This window comes from Delphinus delphis, chromosome 20, assembly GCF_949987515.2.
Source record: "Delphinus delphis chromosome 20, mDelDel1.2, whole genome shotgun sequence".
Lineage (NCBI taxonomy): Eukaryota > Metazoa > Chordata > Mammalia > Artiodactyla > Delphinidae > Delphinus > Delphinus delphis.
The window spans coordinates 48,836,620-48,856,731 of record NC_082702.1 but is presented as its reverse complement, the minus strand read 5'-3'; the positions used below and the strand labels follow the sequence as shown (position 1 = coordinate 48,856,731).

General features: G+C 41.7%; 1 protein-coding gene across 1 annotated transcript in view; it reads left to right on the top strand.

Annotated features, from left to right (window-relative positions):
- The window catches only part of ADAMTS18 (ADAM metallopeptidase with thrombospondin type 1 motif 18), a 174,657-nt gene extending 160,116 nt beyond the window's left edge, over window positions 1–14,541 (top strand). Inside the window, exons 22-23 of the mRNA XM_060000258.2 lie at window positions 14,253–14,322; window positions 14,497–14,541. Coding sequence (XP_059856241.1) covers window positions 14,253–14,322; window positions 14,497–14,500 — 74 coding nt within the window. The 3' untranslated portion in view covers window positions 14,501–14,541. The remainder of the gene's footprint in view (window positions 1–14,252; window positions 14,323–14,496) is intronic.
- The last annotated feature ends 5,571 nt before the right edge of the window (window positions 14,542–20,112 follow it).

The window sequence follows — 20,112 nt, the reverse complement described above, 5'->3', positions numbered from 1 at the left end:
CTTGACTTTTGTTCAACAAATTTTTGTGCACAAAGAAGACATGAGGAGAAATATCCAGAAAGTATTTTTCTAAATGTATCCAGTTAGTTGTTAGTTTCTGCAAAACAATGGCAAACTGCCTTACCCAGTGCACACAACGGGCATCCCCTTTTGAACACTATGAAGGGATACTTGCAAAGTATTTCTAAGTGTTTTCCTAAACTCTGTTTCATAAGGGACACAGCTGAGTTCATAACCAGGTCATTAAATTAAAAAAAAATTTATACAATCGTTGGTTGGTAAAATGGACAAATGATGTTCATGGATTGTTCCCAGCACGCTAACTGGGATGAGAAAGAGGCACCAAGGTCTAGGGAAAGGAAATCCTGTAGGCCATCTCTCCCCAACCCCCGTTTCCTTATTCCCCTCTTCTCTTCTTCCTTCCATCGCCTTGGCCTCCTGATTTAGGCTGCCTCTGCCTCATACAGGTTAAGACATCACCTGACATTACCTGGTGTTGCACCAGAACGTCCATACGCCAGTTGGAAAGCACTACTCTAAAGGAACACTTGGTACGCCTGAATCCTCCATCCCCGAGGCTAACAGACTTAACTAAAACTGATGTGCAGTACGAAGAGTAGCCCTTTCTCTGTGTTAACAATCAGAGCCCTGGAGGAAATGGCCTTTCAAGGTGAACCAGGGCCAGGAGCTGTTCCTGCCAGAGACAAGGCCCAGACCTGTTTCTCTCTCTGACTTCTCCTCTCTCTTCTTTCATGTGGCCGGAACACAGGAAGGATGGGGCAGCCCCCCACTTGGCAGAAGGTCTACATAGTCTACCATTCTTGCAGATTTCTGTCTCATATACCAAGGGGCATAGTATCTCCCATTTCTTGGAAAGAGGGTCCTCTCTCCCCTGCCCCATCCCCTTTGAAAGCCAAGTTGTATCTAGAATAAGTCTCAGGACAATAATTTCTAAATCATGAGCTACATTACCATCACCTAAGGATATTTTACATAGAACTTCCCAGGCCTCATTCCAGAAATTTAATTAAGTAACCTGGGGGCAAGACCTGGGCATTTATATTTTAAAAGGCATTCAGGTTGGACTTCCCTGGTGGTGCAGTGGTTAAGAATCTGCCTGCCAATACAGGGTATACGGGTTTGAGACCTGGTCCGGGAAAATCCCACATGCTGCGGAGCAACTAAGCCCGTGCAACACAACTACTGAGCCTGCGCTCTGGAGCCCACGTGCCACAACTATTGAAGCCCGCACACCCAGAGCCCGTGCTCTGCAACAAGAGAAGCCACCGCAGTGAGAAGCCCGCACACCACAATGAAGAGTAGCCCCCGCTCGCTGCAACTAGAGAAAGCCCGCGTGCAGCAACAAAGACCCAACGCAGCCATAAATTAACTAATTAATATTTTGAAAAAGGCATTCAGGTTTGAGGAACAGCTAGGTTTGGAACCACTGGTCTGGGGCAAATAAGGAAGTGCCTTGGGTCTGTCTGCCTTTTACAGGCAAGGGAGTCCCCGAGGTACCACGCCCTGCAGTGCAGCTCTGCAGCGGTCTGGGCCAAACTCAGCTCAGAATGAAGGGCCTTTGGCCTCTTCTCATTCTTTGCATGTATGTTTCACCTGGTAAACTCTTGTGATGGTAAATTGTGTGTCAAGAAAAGGATTTGCAGGCAGGGACCACCTGCTCACCTTTTTCTCTCTTCTCATGCCCAAACATGTCAGTAGCCTACAGAGGGGTTTGGCGGGCAGTGGAACAGTATTGAGGGAAATTAGCCATTTCTCTCAGTCAAGCACCCACATGCAATAGCTACTGTACTGTCGTTTATTTTCTTAAAAATGGTGGGGGAGGGAGGGCCTACCATAGAGAAGCCAGTGAAATCCCCATCGGAAAGTGTCTTTTGGCAAATCACTCCCAGCGCTCTTGTGTGTGTGTGAAGAAACACACAGTGCATGAAAACAGTTGTACTCCTGAGATCCAGAGTGAAGGCAGAATGAAGGCTTCCGTCCTATTTCCTGCCCGGTCATTAGGTGCCAAGAGGTGAATCAATCATTTTTAGGAATTAGGGCAACTGTCCCTTCCTTACAAACTGCAAAAAATGCAATGGCTGACTCGACTGAGTGAAAATGGTAACTTCAGCTTTTGTCCAACAGAAGACAAAAGAAACAACATCTTTTTTTTTTTTGCGGTACGCGGGCCTCTCACTGTCGTGGCCTCTCCCGTTGCGAAGCACAGGCTCCGGACGCGCAGGCTCAGCGGCCATGGCTCACGGGCCCAGCAGCTCCGCGGCATGTGGAATCTTCCCGGACCGGGGCACCAACCCGTGTCCCCTGCATCGGCAGGCGGACTCTCAACCACTGCGCCACCAGGGAAGCCCTGAAACAACATCTTTCATAATAATAGGGAAGAGCTGCTAGGAGGATGCTTTGGGGCCATGCTAAAGAATAAACAGTTTAATTCCATGGTTTGTGCCTTTTCTGGGCCTCTTATTTTTCTTGTTTAATGGCTAATTTTATTAATTTATGGGGTTTTTTTGTTTTTTCGGTACGCGGGCCTCTCACCGTTGTGGCCTTTCCCAGTGCGGAGCACAGGCTCTGGATGCGCAGGCTCAGCGGCCACGGCTCACGGGCCCAGCCGCTCCGCGGCATGTGGGATCTTCCCAGACCAGGGCACGAACCCGTGTCCCCTGCATAGGCAGGCGGACTCTCAACCACTGCGCCACCAGGGAAGCCCTGGGTTTTTATTTTTAAGATTGGTTCCAGATATTTAAAATGAACATGTCTGTCTATGTATATATCTGCATCATTTTAAAGCAATAAAAGAGTAATTGTTATTGTATACAGCGAATTTCTGCCTTTGTTATGAGGCCCACATTACCCAGAGCTTTTATGACATGCAGATAGGTCGGCAGACTTCACGTGTTTGTGGAAGTTAGTATTTGTTTTCACACTAAAATCTCTCTGACATAAAATCACATGTACGGGGCTTCCCTGGTGGCGCAGTGGTTGAGAATCTGCCTGCCAATGCAGGGGACACGGGTTCGAGTCCTGGTCTGGGAAGATCCCACATGCCACGGAGCAACTGGGCCCGTGAGCCACAATTACTGAGCCTGCACTTCTGGAGCCTGTGCTCCGCAACAAGAGAGGCCGCAATAGTGAGAGGCCCGCGCACCGCGATGAAGAGTGGCCCCCGCTTGCCACAACTAGATAAAGCCCTCGCACAGAAACGAAGACCCAACACAGCCATAAATAAAAATAAATTAATTAATTAAAAAAAAAAATCACATGTACTCTCTTGTAGTTCGCTCTACCTAAACTAACATTTTTCCCGCATTTTTGCTATCTAAAACATATTCTTCCTTCAACAAGCATTTATTGAGCATCTACTACAATGTGAGATCCAAGCATAGAAACAGATCTTCTTCCTGACCCAAAGGGACGGATTCTTAAAAATCTGAAACGCTCATCCACACAGAAATGAGGCAATGGTCCAAGGTCATACAGTCCTAAGATTTCTTTAGAATTCCTCACTTTTACATTCACCCCACTCAGCATTTGAAAATGCTTGTTTTCAGCCTGTATTATTGTCCATATCACATAATGCAAATCAGGATCATGTAGATGTAGAAGGCGGGGTCCCCTTCTAAAATAATAAAATCACCCAATTATAATTAAGCAGAGTGGCCCACTTGCAAATTAATGTGTAAAAACTATGAACTGGAATGAACTATCATTTCCTTCTCTCTCCCTCACAAATGTAGAAACTGAGACCCAAATATTTGTGGGCCTTTCCTAAAATTACCCGGTGAGTTAATGGTAAGTCCAAGAGTAAAATCAGATACAATAATTTTTATACAAGTATTCTTTTCACTATATTATAAAATATTTGATTTTTCACTTGATAAGTAAATGCTTTTATTGACAATTACTCTGGAGACTTCAGAGAATTTTAATGAGTAGTGAGTTTCAAATAGAAACCTAGTAAGAAAAACTGCTGAGTTCATGTGATATCTATGGTATTAAGTTCCCCTTCCTCAAAAGAAATACTCTGGGACCATAAAAAGCATAAAGATGTTGTCATACTTCCTCTCTGCAGGGCAAAGGGGACTTCATGAAAGAACAAAATTTTTTTAAATATCTGACCCATTTCCTTTCCCAAAGGCTGGTATCTTCAGGGAACTGAACTACTGCTTTGCTTTGAGCCATGAATTGGTAAGGATGTTGAAGGTGACAAAACTTTGTAAATATACTCAAATACATTGGATTGGACACTTTAAATGGGCGATTTTATGGCGTGTAGATTATACCTCTTTATTGAGATATAAAATTGTTTAAATAAGAATGTGGTTGAGATGAGGACTGTCTTTGCTCACACCTATGATCACATAGGAACTTGGCTGTGTGGCACTAATTCTTCCTGTACTGTTCACACCCCATTTACTTGGTTCAAGAGTGCCCCAAACCAATTTTGTTTACAGAAGGGGCAACTTCATTCATCTATTTGCTATTTCACTCAACCAGACAAGGGTAACTTTCAGCCACTGTCCTTGGTACTGAAGATATCATTAGAATGTAAGGTCCATGAGGGTAGGGGATTTTTCTATCTTGTTTAGTATGGTATTGTCATTACCTACCATTTCTTGAATGGATGATACAAAGGGGAACAAGATAGACATAGTCTCTGCCTCTTCAAACTTGTAGTCTAGGTGTTAGGGATTCAGAAAATTAAATAGCGCTTTTTGGGGGGGGTTGGGGTTTTTTCTTTTTTGCGGTACGCGGGCCTCTCACCGCTGTGGCCTCTCCCGTTGTGGAGCACAGGCTCCGAACGCGCAGGCTCAGCGGCCATGGCTCACGGGACCAGTCGTTCCGCGGCATGTGGGATCCTCCCGGACCGGGGCATGAACCCGTGTCCCCTGCATCAGCAAGGAGACTCTCAACCACTGCGCCACCAGAGAAGCCCATTAAATAGCGTTTTTACTATAGAATTGAAATCATCTATGAAAGAGAACTCTGCAGGGCCAGAAAAAAGAGCACTAAATCATATTGTTTCTAAAGTTCTTTTTTGTGATTATCTCACTTGATGACTGAGATGAAAAGCTCAATGTTAGCACTTGTTTTAAACATTTTCTAAATGGATTCCCTTATACTCTTTCAAAAAGGAGAAACATTCACAGTATCAATATTTAGGACAGAGATAGCAAGCATGTTTTGACCCAAATGTTATCACGAATCAATTATGTTTAAAATGGCCACATATGCTAAGTTAAAACGGTAGTTTGATTTACTGTATGTGATCTCTTAATAAACATAGAACAACTGAAGCAATAGTTAAACCCTCCTGCCCCTGCTTGGATTGTATGAGGAAATTAAGCAGCTTGGAAGTCAACCCTTCATTTTTATTGGGATGTCGCTGAAGGATAAGGACCTGTCAGGAGCTGGTCTGTTTCTGCTGGACAAGAGTAAGGTGGGAAGCATTTTTAAAGTTCTGGAATCTGGTTGTAGAAAACAGTTGGGAGGGTAGGTGCTACCCTTGGCATTATGCCTTACTCATTCAATCTACTCTCTCAATTCAATTCCACTCTTCAAGAGTTTGGCAGGGACAGCTACATCTGGCATTTCTAGCCACCTCCATCCCCCCAAAATTATGATAAGGTTGGAGTTGGAGAGGGTGGAAGGAAGAAAAAACGAATTTGATCTTACTCCCTTCTTCCTGTCCCACACATTAAAAGAGAAAAAGAGGTATACCTGAGGAAAGGTGTTTTGGACCCAGTATTCTTTAATATCATGTGCATTCTATGAAACAGATTTTTTTTAATGCTTTAAGAGTGATTTGGTGAAATGTAAACGTTTCATTTATTTTCATAAAATTTTCCTAGGACCTCCTTGGAAAACCAAAAATAACAATGTAATAAGATACTAGAGTGGGAACAGCAGGGAGAGGCAATGATGATGTGATGATGATAATAATAATCATAACTAACATTAATGCACATCTGCTATGTGCAAGGAATGTACTTGGTATTTTCCATATATTAATCTCAATTTCTGTAGTTATCTGAATCTTAAAACAACAATGTAAAATAATTATTATTAACTCCCCTAGTTTTTCATAAGAAATAAGGCTCACAGACGTTTTATACGATGGCATTAGATTCATGGTGACACTATTATGTTGATTAAGAGCAAGAAATTTGCATCTACACAAACCTCAAATTCATATCCTGAATTCCCTCTGAGAACCCATCTCGTTAGTGGCAATATCACTTCATTTCTTTGATCCTTAATTTCATCATCTAGAAACAGACACTGAATCATTTATTCAACAAAAGTTAGCACCACCTGTGCTGGATACTACACGGTTAAGGAAAAGTAGACAGAGTTCTGCCCTCTTTGGGTTTATATTCATGGGTGAGTACAGCTATTAACCAAGGCATCGGGACTTCCCTGGTGGCGCAGTAGTTAAGAATCCGCCTGCCAATGCAGGAGACATGGGTTCAAGCCCTGGTCCGGGAAGATCCCACATGGTGCAGAGCAACTAAGCCCGTGCACCACAACTAGCGAGCCTGCACTCTAGAGCCCGTGAGCCACAACTACTGAAGCTCATGCGCTCTAGGGGCCCACCTGCCGCAACTACGGAGCCTGAGTGCTGCACCTACGGAAGCCCGCGAGCCTAGAGCCCGTGCTCTGCAACAAGAGAAGCCACCGCAATGAGAAACCCGCACACTGCAACGAAGAGTAGCTTCTGCTCGCCGTAACTAGAGAAAAAGCCCACACTCAGCAATGAAGACCCAATGCAGCCCAAAAAAAATTTTTTTAATAAATTAATTAACCAAGGCATCTCATAGACAAACATAAAATTACAACCATGATAAGCACTAAGCAGAACAAGCATATAGTTGTAGCAGAAACTACATGGTATTCTAGCCATATGTGCTTGGAACCCTTAATCAATTTCTTGCACACCAGTCTGTGGTGTGATTTTGCTCCCAAAGCCAGCACCTGCATTTATTTTTCTTAAGATCATGCTCTCACTGCCAGCACCCACTTTGCCTGCAAGCACAGAAAACCACTGGAACTGTATTCCCTGACTCAACCCTGCACGAACCCTCAACCCATATGTCATTCATTCATTGGTGACTAACCTAGTCAGGAGTAACTCCAGTAACTAAAATTGTTCGAATGCCCAGTAAGGTACTGTTCACTAAATGGGAGATCCTGACCCACCGTAATACTGAACACATGGTACCCATAAAAATGACAATCAAGAAAAAGAAGACAGAATCGTGAAGAAGGCAACAGATGCTCTTGCAACAGCAAAGGAGATTTAAAGGGTAAAAGAAGAGTTTTGTGATTTTGAAGCTTTCCAGGAAATAACTTGAGAAGCAGGTTTATTCGTGGCCAAGATTTCTTGAGGCCCTGGATCATCTGACCCTCAGCTGACAGCGTCCTGGCACAGGTGCACGGCTGAGGATCTCAGAAGTCTGAGAGCTGGCAGCCTGGGAATGGCCACCTGCCCAACTCCTCCTTTTCCCAGAGTGGGAGGAAGTTGGTTCCTGTGTGATTATTAATTAAATCCTGACTGGGTGGGCACTTTTAACGTCTTTTCCAAGGGGAGCCTTGCTAGCAAGATCTCATAACTGAACTGGAGCCAGCCTCAGTCAAGGAGCAGGAAACCACCTTTGGCTGGGGCCAGAGCACTTGTTCTCCATCCAAATTTACTCACCCAGGTAGAGGTCTGAGTTGGAGGTCAGCCTGCGATTCTCAATGGATCAATTGTTTCCACCCATCTCCCCTCTGCAAGGTCCGGAAGACATGAAATAGGATTGCGGGGAAGATTAATGTGTTTCTGTACCATATTGTCTACCTGGAAGGCACACTCTGGGTATTGTTCCTAGCACAAAGCGTCTTTCAGAGTTACCCTGTAAAAAAACCTGCTTTTCAGAAGATTATGTTTGGGAGTTAGGTGTCTCGGTATCCCCAGTACAAAGTGGCAGGGAGATTTAGCAGTGATCTAGATAATCTTATCAACTCAGATAATTCAGATGTTGGTTTTACTGCCTTCAAATGCAGGAGCCAGATAATCATCACCAGCTAGTTCAATTCCTTTCCAAAGCCTTTATTGCTGCACAGAGAAAAGTGGGCTGATAATTACCAAACCCCAATCATGTGCCAGATATTGTCCTATGCTCTGTTTCTGCATTTTCTCCTTTAATTCTCACATCAAATCCCTTATTATCATTTCCTCCCTTTTAAGGCTGAGGAAACTGAGGTTCGATAAAGGTAAATAATTCTCTTGAGGTCACAGAGCAAAACATGATATTGCTGGGTTTAGAATATAAGTCTGTCTCAGGTAGTAAAATCTTTCTACTTAGGAAAGAGAGGAGCTAATTTAAAAAAAAAAAAAAAAAAAAAGCCAATAATAAGATTTGTTTAAAAATTGCCCTGTGACTTCCACTTACAGGATGATGGTTTAAGTCTTCTAGAGATCAAGTCTCAATCAAAAAAATTTTGGATAAAATAGGAACAGCACTTGCCTAACGATCTTGAGAGTAAACATAAACACGCATATTGTTGAAGGGACAAGTGTGGAGAAGCAAAGAGCAAAGAAGTTTCTTTGCTTTTCCTTTCTTTCCTTTCCTTCCCATGAGGAAGCTCAGATTTTAGCCTTAATTTTTAAAAAGGCTATAAATCAGCTATTTCAAATATTTCAAAAATGAAAGAAAATCACACCTGAAGAACTAAACAAAAGTGTAAGAGTGATGGTAAAGTATGAGAACAATGGTCCAAATAGAGAATGTCAATAAAGAGGTTGAAATTATTAAAAAACAAACAAACAAAAAAATAAACAAAAATTCTGGAGTTTAAAAAGTCCACTAACTGAAACAAAAAATAATTTACTAGAGGGGCTAAGAAACAAATTTGACAAGGCAAAAGGAAGAAGCGGCAAACCTGAACACAAACCAGTTGAGATTATTATGGTTTTGTGATACAACTTGAAATCAGAAACTGATGACTCCAGTTTTGTTCTTTTTTGTCAAGATTGGTTTGGCTCTTCTGGGTTTTATGTGGTTCCATATGAATATTAGGATTTTTTTTTCTATTTCTGTGGGAAAAAAATGCCATTGGAGTTTGGATAGGGATTGCAATGAATCTATAGATCACTTTGGGTAGCATAGACATTTTTAACAATATTAATTCTTCGAATCCATGAACATGGGATATCTTTCTATTTGTGTCTTCAATTTCTTTGATCAATTTCTTACAGTTTTCAGTACACAGATATTTTAACTCCTTGGTTAAATTTATTCCAAAGTATTTTATTGCTTTTGATGCTATTGTAAATATAGAATTGTTTTTTAAATTTCTTTTTCTGGTAGATTGTTGATAGTAGAGAAGCACAACTAACTTGACCTGGTGAGGAGAGATCAAAGTGGCAAAGTAGGGGGACACTGAGCTCACTTCCCCACACAAACACATCAAAAATACACCTACACATAGAGTAATTGTCACTGAAAACAAACAAGACTGACAAGGCCAATACTAGAAACTGGTTTTACCTGACTTGCAGTCCCAACATGCTTTCTAAGAGCTCTGCTGCCTCTCAAAAATAATAAATTCAGCCCAATTCTCAACAACAAGTAATAGAACCTGATATTCTAGTAACTGAGGATCCTGAAGCCCTGAGTTTCATTACTTAAAGAAAGAGATCTTAAGATTTACTGTCTCTCTTCCCTGAATTGATTAAGCAGATATTACTAAGTGCATTAATTACTAAGTGCATTGCTATGGTGCACTGAAAAGAAGACCACATTGGAAGCCAGAAAATCTGGGGTTTAGGTTTTATTCTGCATTAATTCTCTGCATGAACTTCATTTATTCTCATACCCTTCTTGAACCCAGGATATCATTCGATCTTGCGATTCTCAACCCTGAATGTACATTACAGCAATGTGGAGAGAATGTAAAAAAGATTATGCCATGCCTCACCTCCAGAGATTCTGATTCCACTGATTTGGGATAGAGCTGAAAGTTCCCCAGGTTATTTTTATATTCAGCAGGACTTGGAACCATTGATCCAATTCCAACAACATTGTAGATGAGACATTTAAGGGCTCTTCCAAGCCCTTGAACCTTCCATAATTTTACGGTGGTTTCCAGTCTCTGGAAATCTAAGAATGACTTCAGCCTATTGTGTAAGTGACCCAAAAGTGCAATTGCTGAAGAAATTTATTTATCTGCCCTGCGTGGGCTCAAAAAGCAAAGATTGAAAACATCTGTGCTGAGTTATTAGTTGCCTCAGTGACATGGGACACAATGAGGATGGGGGAAGATGGTCCTCAGGGAACTTGTTGGAAAACTCGAATCAAACCTTTTTAGATGTATGTCACTGTTGCTATGATGCTAGCAGCAAACATCCTGCCTACACTCTATTGGTAGCTTTGGTACAACAGGCAGTAGAGTTCTCTGGCTCCACAATTACCTACTTTCCTTCTCACCTAAGAACATCTGAAAACGCACACTGATATTGTCGTAACTCTTGACAATAGAACTACTCAAACCACTTTTGGTTGGTGAAGATCACAGAGGAATGAGACAGGGGCATAAATGAGCCCTGCTCTACTGAGAAAAAAAATACAGCTTAAATTCAAGATTGAATTTGAAAAGTTAGTGTTCTCTCTCTGTCCTCTTTCCAATTCCCTAGATTCCCTACTCCTAAAAGGAAGTCAGTTTTACTGTTTGATTTTTTTTAAATAGAACTGTATTGGAGTATAATTGCTTCTCAATACTGTATTAGTTTCTGTTGCACAACAAAGCGAATCACCATATGCATACACATGTCCCCATATCCCCTTCCTCTTGAGCCTCCCTTCGATCCTCCATATCCTACCTCTCTAAGTCATTGCAAAGCACTGAGCCAATCTCCCTGTGCTATGCTGCTTTTTCCCACCAGCCAAGTATCTAACATTCGGTAGTGTATATATGTGGATGCTACTCTCACTTGGCCCCAGCTTCGCCCTCCCACCCCATGTCATCAAGTCCATTCTCTATGTCTACCTCTTTATTCCTGCCCTGCAACTAGGTTCATCAGTACCACTTTTTTTTTTTAGATTCCATATATATGTGTTAGCATACGGTATTTGTTTTTATCTTTCTTACTTCACTCTGTATGACAGACTCTAGGTCCATCTACCTCGCTACAAATAACTCAATTTCGTTTATCTTTATGGATGAGTAATATTCCATTGTATATATGTACCACATCTTTATCCATTCATCTGTCGATGGACATTTAGGTTGCTTCCATGTCCTCAGTATTGTAAATAGTGCTGCAGTGAACACTGTGGCACATGTCTCTTTTTGAATTATGGCTTTCTCAGGGTATATGTCCAGTAATGGGATTGCTGGGTCATATGGTAGTTCTATTTTTAGTTTTTTAAGGAAGCTCCATACTCTTTTCCATAGTGGCTGTATCAAATTTACATTCCCACCAACAGTACAAGAGGGTTCCCTTTTCACCACACCCTCTCCATCATTTATTGTTTCTAGTTTTTTTGATAATGGCCATTCTGACCAGCGTGAGGTGATACCTCATTGTAGTTTTGATTTGCATTTCTCTAATAATTAGTGATGTTGAGCACCTTTTCATGTGCCTCTTGGCCATCTGCATGTCTTCCTCGGTGAATGTCTATTTAGGTCTTCTGCCCATTTTTTAACTGGATTGTTTGTTTTTTTGATATTGAGCTCCATAAGCTGTTTGTATATTTGGAGACTAATCCTCTGTCTGTTGTTTCATTTGCAAATATTTTCTCCCATTCTTAGGGTTGTTTTTTTGTCTTGTTTATGGTTTCCTTAGCTATGCAAAAGCTTTTAAGTTTAATTAAGTTCCATTTGTTTATTTTTGTTTTTATTTCTGTTACTCTAGGAGGTGGGTCAAAAAAGATCTTCTGTGGTTTATGTCAAAGAGTGTTTTTCCTGTATTTTCCTCTAATAGTTTTATAATGTCTGACCTTACATTTAGGTCTTTAATCCATTTTGAGCTTATTTTTATGTATGGTGTTAGGGAGTGTTCCAATTTCATTCTTTTACATGTAGCTGTCCCGTTTTCCCAGCACCACTTATTGAAGAGGTTGTCTTTTCTCCATTGTATATTCCTGCCTCCTTTGTCATAAAGTAGGTGCCCATATGTGCATGGGTTTATCTCTGGGCATTGTATCCTGTACCATTGATCTATATTTCCGTTTTTGTGCCAGTACCATAGTGTCTTGATTACTGTAGCTTTGTAATAGAGTCTGAAATCAGGGAGCCTGATTCCTCCAGCTCCGTTTTTCTTTCTCAAGATAGCTTTGGCTATTCGGGGCCTTTTGTGTTTCCATACAAATTGTGAAATATTTGGTCTAGTTCTGTGAAAAATGCCACTGGCGATTTGATAGGGATTGCACTGAATCTGTAGATTGCTGTGGGCAGTATAGTCATTTTCACAATATTGATTCTTCCAATCCAAGAAGATGGCATATTTCTCCATTTGTTTATGTCATCTTTGATTTCTTTCATCAGTTTTTTATACTTTTCTGAGTACAAGTCTTTCGCCTCCTTAAGCAGGGTTATTCCTAGGTATTTTATTCTTTTTGTTGCAATGGTAAATGGGAGTGTTTCCTTAATTTCTCTTTCTGATTTTTCATTGTTGGTGTATAGGAATGCCAGAGATTTCTGTGCATTAATTTTGTATCCTGCAACCTTACCAAATTCATTGATTAGTTCTAGTAGTTTGCTGGTGGCATCTTTAGGATTTTCTATGTATAGTATAATGTCATCGGCAAACAGTGACAGTTTTACTTTTTCTTTTCCAATTTGGATTCCTTTTATTTCTTTTTCTTCTCTGATTTCTGTGGCTAGGACCTCCAAAACTATGTTGAATAAGAGTGGTGAGAGTGGACATCCTTGTGTTGTTCCTGATCTTAGTGGAAATGCTTTCAGTTTTTCACCATTGAGTATGATGCTTGCTGTGGGTTTGTCATATATGGCCTTTATTATGTTGAGGTAGGTTCCCTGTATGCCCATTTTCTGGAAAGTTTCTATCATAAATCAGTGTTGAATTTTGTGAAAAGCTTTTTCTGCATCTATTGAGAAGATCATATGGTTTTATTCCTTAATTTTTTAATGTGGTGCATCACATTGATTGATTTGCATATCCTGAAGAATCCTTCCATCCCTGGGATAAATCCCACTTGATCATGGCGTATGATCCTTTTAATGTGCTGTTGGATTCTGTTTGCTAGTATTCTATTCAGGAATTTTGCATCTGTGTTCATCAGTGATATTGATCTATAATTTTTTTGTGTGATATCTTTTTCTGGTTTGAGTATCAGGGTGATGGTGGCTTCATAGAATGAATTTGGGAGTGTTTCTCCCTCTGCAATTTTTTGGAAGATTTTGAGAAGGATCGGTGTTAGCTCTTCTCTAAATGTTTGATAGAAGTAGCCTGTGAAGCCATCTGGTCCTGGACTTTTGTTTGTTGGAAGAGTTTTAATTACAATTTCCATTTCATTACTTGTGATGGGTTTGTTTATATTTTCTAATTCTTCCTGGTTCAGTCTTGAAAAATTGTACCTTTCCAAGAATCTGTCCATTTCTTTGTGGTTGTCCATTTTATTGGCATATAGTTGTTTGTAGTAGTCTCTTATAATCCTTTGTATTTCTGCAGTGTCCATTGTGATTTCTCCTTTTTCCTTTCTAATTTTATTGATTTGTGTCCTCTCCCTTTGAGGTCTCTCATGAGGTTTCAGGAAAGATGTTAGGGAGGTCTCAGTAATCTGAATGCTGGGCTGGGGAATCTGCTTCCAAGATGGCTCACTTACATGGTTCTGGGCGGGGGACCTCACCTGGGAGCCCAGCAGGCTTCCTGGGCTTGAGTGGGCAGAGCAAACACCCTCCTCTCCTCTCTTCTCTTGCTCCTCTGGTCTGGGGTCAGGAGGCCCCCTCCCACCTGCCGCTCCTGATCTCCCCGGCCTCAGGGGCGCCAATCTTGTCTGGCCTGCACTTCTCCTCCCCCTTTTCTCCCCCTATGTCCTACCGGTTCACTCTGGGGTTCCACCTGTCTCCTTGGAGGTTAGAGTCCCCCACCAGTGGCCGGCAGGCACCCTAGTTGTGGGGAGATGCTAACTCTACATCTTCCAACTTGGCCATCTTGAATCTGCCTCTGTTGTTGAATACTGATCTTCAGTACTTAGCCTCTGCCATTGTATTTATTTTTCTTTCTCCAGAGAAAAACCACCCCACTCTGGGAGTTAGGATTCTATATCAAGAACAGAGAATATTGGAGCTCAGACAGAGGTGAGTTGGGCCTCCTCCAAGCTTTCTCTTTCTTTTTTTTTTTTTTTAAAGACTTCTTTCTACCTATGCCTGGCACCAAATGCCTTTGTTTTCTCTTAATATTTTGGAGTTAATATCTGCTTTAATGAGTTAATATCTCATTCAATTTAATTCACTCTGTTTCTTTTCTTTAAGGTGACTTATGGGGATGAAATTAGAGAATTTGGATTATGAAACGGATAAAAGAATAAAAACCAAATCTACTCAAGAGATTTAATTCTCTTTTTATCAAGGTTAGTTAACCCTCTTTTCCAGTTAAAATGTGTGTGAAAATGTGTGTGAAAAATATGTGTTACAATCAGGCCTCAATTTTTACAATTTGCAAAAGGAGAAATTTGGACAACATAACTTTAAAGGCTTTTTCCTGCTGTAACACTTAATTTCCATTTTGTCTCAACTTTTCCCTACAGAAAGTTGTTTCCTATTAAAATTATACTTAGGTTTAGGGTTTAAGTAAAAAAAATAACACTTGGTGCCTTTTACTTTGCCTTAGGTAGTATTTTGTACTTTAATTCACTTGTATTAATTTTGGCCCCGAAAGTTGGTTAGAGATGATAAGATGAAGAAAATGATACTAATTCATTGACATGTTCCATAAATACCTGTTATTTGCCAAAACTTAACTCAATATTAGAAACACTAGATAAGATGTGGCCCTTTCTTTTACATACCTCTTGGCCTCATCTTTCATATGTCTCTTAGTGGAGAGATAAAACTGTACTTTACAATAAAACATATCTTTTTATAAGAGATAACGTAGCAGTATGTACAAAGTGCTTTGGGGAAACAGAGAAGAAAAATTTTAGTTCTGTTTCATGGATTCAGAGAAGATTTCACAAATGGGATGGGATCTGAGATGCTTCTAGAAGGATGGCTAGAAGAGTAATAGGTAGAGTAGAGGCAAGGGAAATCAAGGCAAAAGGAACAGCAATACTCAGAGTTATGAGTGTGGCAGCCAGCCTCCAAGAAAGCCCCCAGTGATCTCTGTCACCTGGTATTCATGCCCTTCTGTAGTCCCTTCCTGTACTGAAGGAAAAAAAAAAAAAGCCAACCTGTGTAACCTATAAAATATTGCCTAAATGATTGTGTGTGTTTCCAAGGCTAGGCCATATAGAATATTTTCTTGTCTGTCTTGGTCCCTCTCGGAGTTCACACTCTGAGGGAAGTCCATCACCATGCTGTAATGACGCTCAAGCAGCACCATGGAGGTGACCCCACGAAGAAGACCTGAGGCCTCCTGACAACAACCAGAACCACGTAAGTGAGCCATCTTGGCTCAGCAGATTCCCCAGCCCAGCATTCAGATTACTGAGACCTGCCTAACATCTTTCCTGAAACCTCATGAGAGACCTCAAACCTGAACCACACAGCTGACCGCTTCTAAATTCCTGTGAGATAATACATGTTTATTAGTGAAAACCACTCAATTTGGGGGTAATTTGTTACACTGTAATATGTAGTTAATGTAGGTGGCATCCAAGTTTATGTCATGCTCTGAGATAAGAGGGGGACTGGTAAGGGATGAGGTCCAGAAGGGAAGGGGATGATGGGATTGGAAAGATCTTGTAGTCGGGGGGACCATAGAGAGCTGTAAGAGGGGACTGTTGTTGACTTTAGCAAAAAATTGATGCAACTGGATTTGAGAGTTAGAAGGTAAATGCCTAGACACCAGAGCATGGTCTGAAGAAAGGTGTTGGCAGATATGATATTAGCCTTGAATTACAGTGATTTTTTTTTCCTACTGGATTGTCTGTGTCTACCTTTATGAGAGGCTGACTTTCAGAGGAGTTGCAAGAGAATTTATGGATTCCCACCTCCTTCCCTCTTCAAGGCTCTTATCTACAGCCTACTTAACTAATAACCTTCCTACATCTGCTTGATTATCTCCAGGGATGGGAAGCTCACCACCAGCTGAGTCAGCCACCAACATGTTGATTTGAAGAGTTCTATGACTCCCTATAATTCTAATGGACTACTGGACTGGGTGTTAGGCTTGTCTCTCCCACTAAACAACTGGTCACCTTGGGACTAGAATTTTTAAGATCAGTGAAGACTTCAATGGGGTTCAAGACCCTGGGGGCTGCCACCAGTCTGCTCATTCTCTTGAGGTGAGTTCAAACAGATCAGTAATAAAGTAATGATTCTGAGCTCTAACCCCAGAGGTACTCATTAACTCTAGGTTGGGGTCTGAGAAGTAGAGTGATTGAAACTTTACCATTACTACCATCTCTAGACCTGGCTTTACCAAACTGAGCAAAGGAATCATCTGAGGGAAAGCTGAACCCAACTCACTCTCTAGTTGATATCTTATTCTGCAGCTATTGTAAAGCACTGGATTGAAAGAAGAGGCTTTGCGTTGATTCGTAGTTTTCTGAACACTCCAGAGAGTTCACACTGTAATAGATCAGGTGCCGTCTCACTCTGATGGCCCTCCTGTGGCCCTGGAAAAAGGTGGCGGGAAGGCTGCAGTCCTAGGATGTCTGTGATGAAGATGAGGTCATGGTTAATCAAGACTTGGCTCAGACCAAGCCCTGGTAGAGGAAGCCTGAGAAGCATTCCAGCTTGTATAAACCCCTTGCCTTTCCAGCCCAGGGTTACAACACTTGGCGACCATGAGAGGCCTGTTAAGCGATTTGGATGTCCATACAGTTGCTTAATCAGTAGGTTCAATCATGTGGAGGTCTAATAACTTTTAATCATTCAGTATATTATACAATCCCTGTAGGTCCTGCCAAGACACAGTTTCAAGAGGGAGGAAATAAAGTAATGGAAGCAAGATTGTGAATGAGCAGGTCACCTTTTCTCTTGTTTTACATAGGAGCTTAAACTCAAGTGTCATATTTATGTTGGTATTGTGTTAGTGTTGGTCATCCAGTTGATTTATGAAACTTTATTTCAGGATATGTAATAGGAGGCCCCTTAAATTTCAGAAGTGTAGTGTAGTTAAAAAAAAAAAGGGGGCTTTAAAGTCAGAATGACATACTTGCAAATTGTGGCTTTGTTGGGACATCTAGATTCAATATGGCAGGGAGTACAGTTAGCTGAGAACTTTCAGCTGCACTATCCTCATTACTCACATCAGCCTTTGAGCACCGTGGGGATACTGGAAGATGACCATTTCTGCTCAACGTGGGACATCCCTAATGAGTAATCATTGCTCTGGAGCTCCCTGTTGAATTGGCCCACACTTTGTCAAAGCCCCTGCCCCATCCCCCAGCCCTACACACACACACACACACAATGAGCCACTAGAACTACTAATTCCATCTCAGTGTCTCCTTCCCAAAGGATCCAACTAACAGAGTAAGTTACTTAAACGCTCTGTGATTCCATTTTTTCCTCTTTCAAATTACATTGTTACCATATACATCATCAGAATTTGGAAGAGGTTAAATGAGGTACCATAGGTAAAGTATCTTGGCTCATAACAGACCAAGATTTTTTTCCTTCACCCAATTCACTAGAAGGACCTTTTCCACCACCGGTGTGTAAAAATGAGATAGCTTCTTCACTTTCATTCACCAACTGTGATATGCCTAGGATAGCATTAACCACCCTAAAGGGGATGGGATGCTGGAAACATACAACTCTAGAAGCAGCACAGGTCTGTGAGCGTCTCGGGGGTGGGGACTTCGGGTTTCCTAAGTGCTATGACAAATGTAAATACAGGGTGTGAGAGGGGAGCACAGAGAAGGAAAATCTATCCTGAAACGTCAAGAAAAACGACCTGGGGAGAAAACACTCCATTTGAGCCTGGAAGAATGAGTACACCGTCACCAAGCAAAAGAGGAAGGTTGTTGCCAGAAGAGGGGCCAACCTTTGCCAAATCTCCAAGACACCAGAGAACAAGGTCAAGACAAACGCAAGATGTTCCATGGATATTACAGAACAAGCTGGGGAAGAAGGAAGAGGGTCCCAGCAGAGCAGCCCCATGAGAGGTTCATGGCAGACATTATGTACCGCACTGCCCAGAAAAGGAAGCTGAGTAGGGCCAGGAGGGGTTAAATGCCTGGTCCACGATCGCAGAGTAGTAACGTCACTGAGCCACCCAGAGACAGCCCAGGTCTCTGATGCTCCTCCACCTGCAATTGTATGAATATCCCCCCACTGGAAGTTCCTGGGGGGTCCAGACAAGCCCCAACTAGGTGTTAATTAGCTGATCACCTATGGAGCACGGAGAGGGGCACAAAATCAACACTTTAGGCCTTTTCTGGGGAGAAGATCTCTGTGCTCAGTAGTTCAGGGAATTTGAGCTCCTTGAAAGCACAGTTTTGGAGAAACAGAAGCCAGGGTGCACATTCACAGGATTCAGTCCCCCCCGAATCAATTATGCTTAAGTGATGTCAAGAGCCTGACAGAGCCACAAAAGAAGGAACAATCTTTAACCTCAAAATTGAAGCTGATCCTCGTGCCTTAACCTAAGCCTTTGTGTCTGGCCCTCCTTGCAAGCCCAGGTCTGGTTCTCATTGCTTTTGTGGATTTAAGTAAAAGCCTTCACATAACTTAATTTAGGGTTTGCATTAGTATTTCTTTTGCTATAATATAAAAAAAGAAGAAAAACACCCAAATCCCTACAATCCAGGCCATTGATCTAGTGGACACAGGCTGTCCTAACAGAGCATTTTCCCCAAGAATGAAGAGGACACCGTACAGGCAATGGCATGAAGTGGGTGAAGTACAGCCCCTTTTAAACGAGCCAGAGGAATGACCTATATAGGAGAAGAATCTAAAAAAGAGTGGATATATGTATACGTATAACTGATTCACTTTGCTGTATACCTGAAACTAACACAACATTGTAAATCAACTATACTCCAATAAAAATTTTAAAATTAAAAAGAAAACTTTTTTTTTTAATTAAAGAGCCAGAGGGACTTGAACTGTTCCCATTCCCTTCTATTGCTTATTGGTGCAGGGAGGCTAATACAAGCCACGCAGATCAGCTGGCTACTACAGGAGGCTGCAGGAACAAACTGAGACGGCTGGACCAAAAAGCTGCCTTCAGATGCCATTTCTCTAGAAGAAACCGCATCTCATGCCGGGCAAGAACACAGAGACCAATCTAGCTCAGCTCCCTCCACCTTCTACGTGGAGAAATGCAGGATTTGACTGGACAGGTGACTTGCTCCAAATCAAGGTCAAGTTCATGGCACAGGCAGAAATGGAATCCGAACTTTCTGGTTTCCAGACCATCACCCTGACTTGGCTCAGCTACTCAGAAGGCAATGAAAGGCTCTGGGTCCAAGCTTTTCTCTCCATTTGGGTGAGAAAACTGGGACACAATTGGAAAGAAAAGGTTGCCCAGGGAACAGTGAAAAAAATTTTTTAAATAAAACCCAAACAGTTTTGGCAGCAATAGAAAGCTGTGAAATGCTTTTTTAGATGTTTCATATTCTCATCGTCTTTGTGCACACAGATGGGTGTGTATTTTATCCATGCAGCTCTGTGTAAATATAGACTTCTCAGCTGTCCATGCCACATGATTTGGGATTGACAGATGTGACCTGTATCAACAAGGAGAGCATCCTGACTTATACCTGATGCTGCAACTACAGAAAGAAACATCAAACGTAGGTGATGTTGGCAGAGGGGGAAAGATCGTCGAAGTTGAAAAGGCTCTTAGGAGATTACCCGCTTCAGTATGTCCCAAAGAATAATCCACGGGTAAGTAATTTGCTTTTATAAAGGGAAAAATGTCCGGTGATCAAATGGCTTTGGGAAACTTCAGTTTAAACCCAATCAAACAGGTTT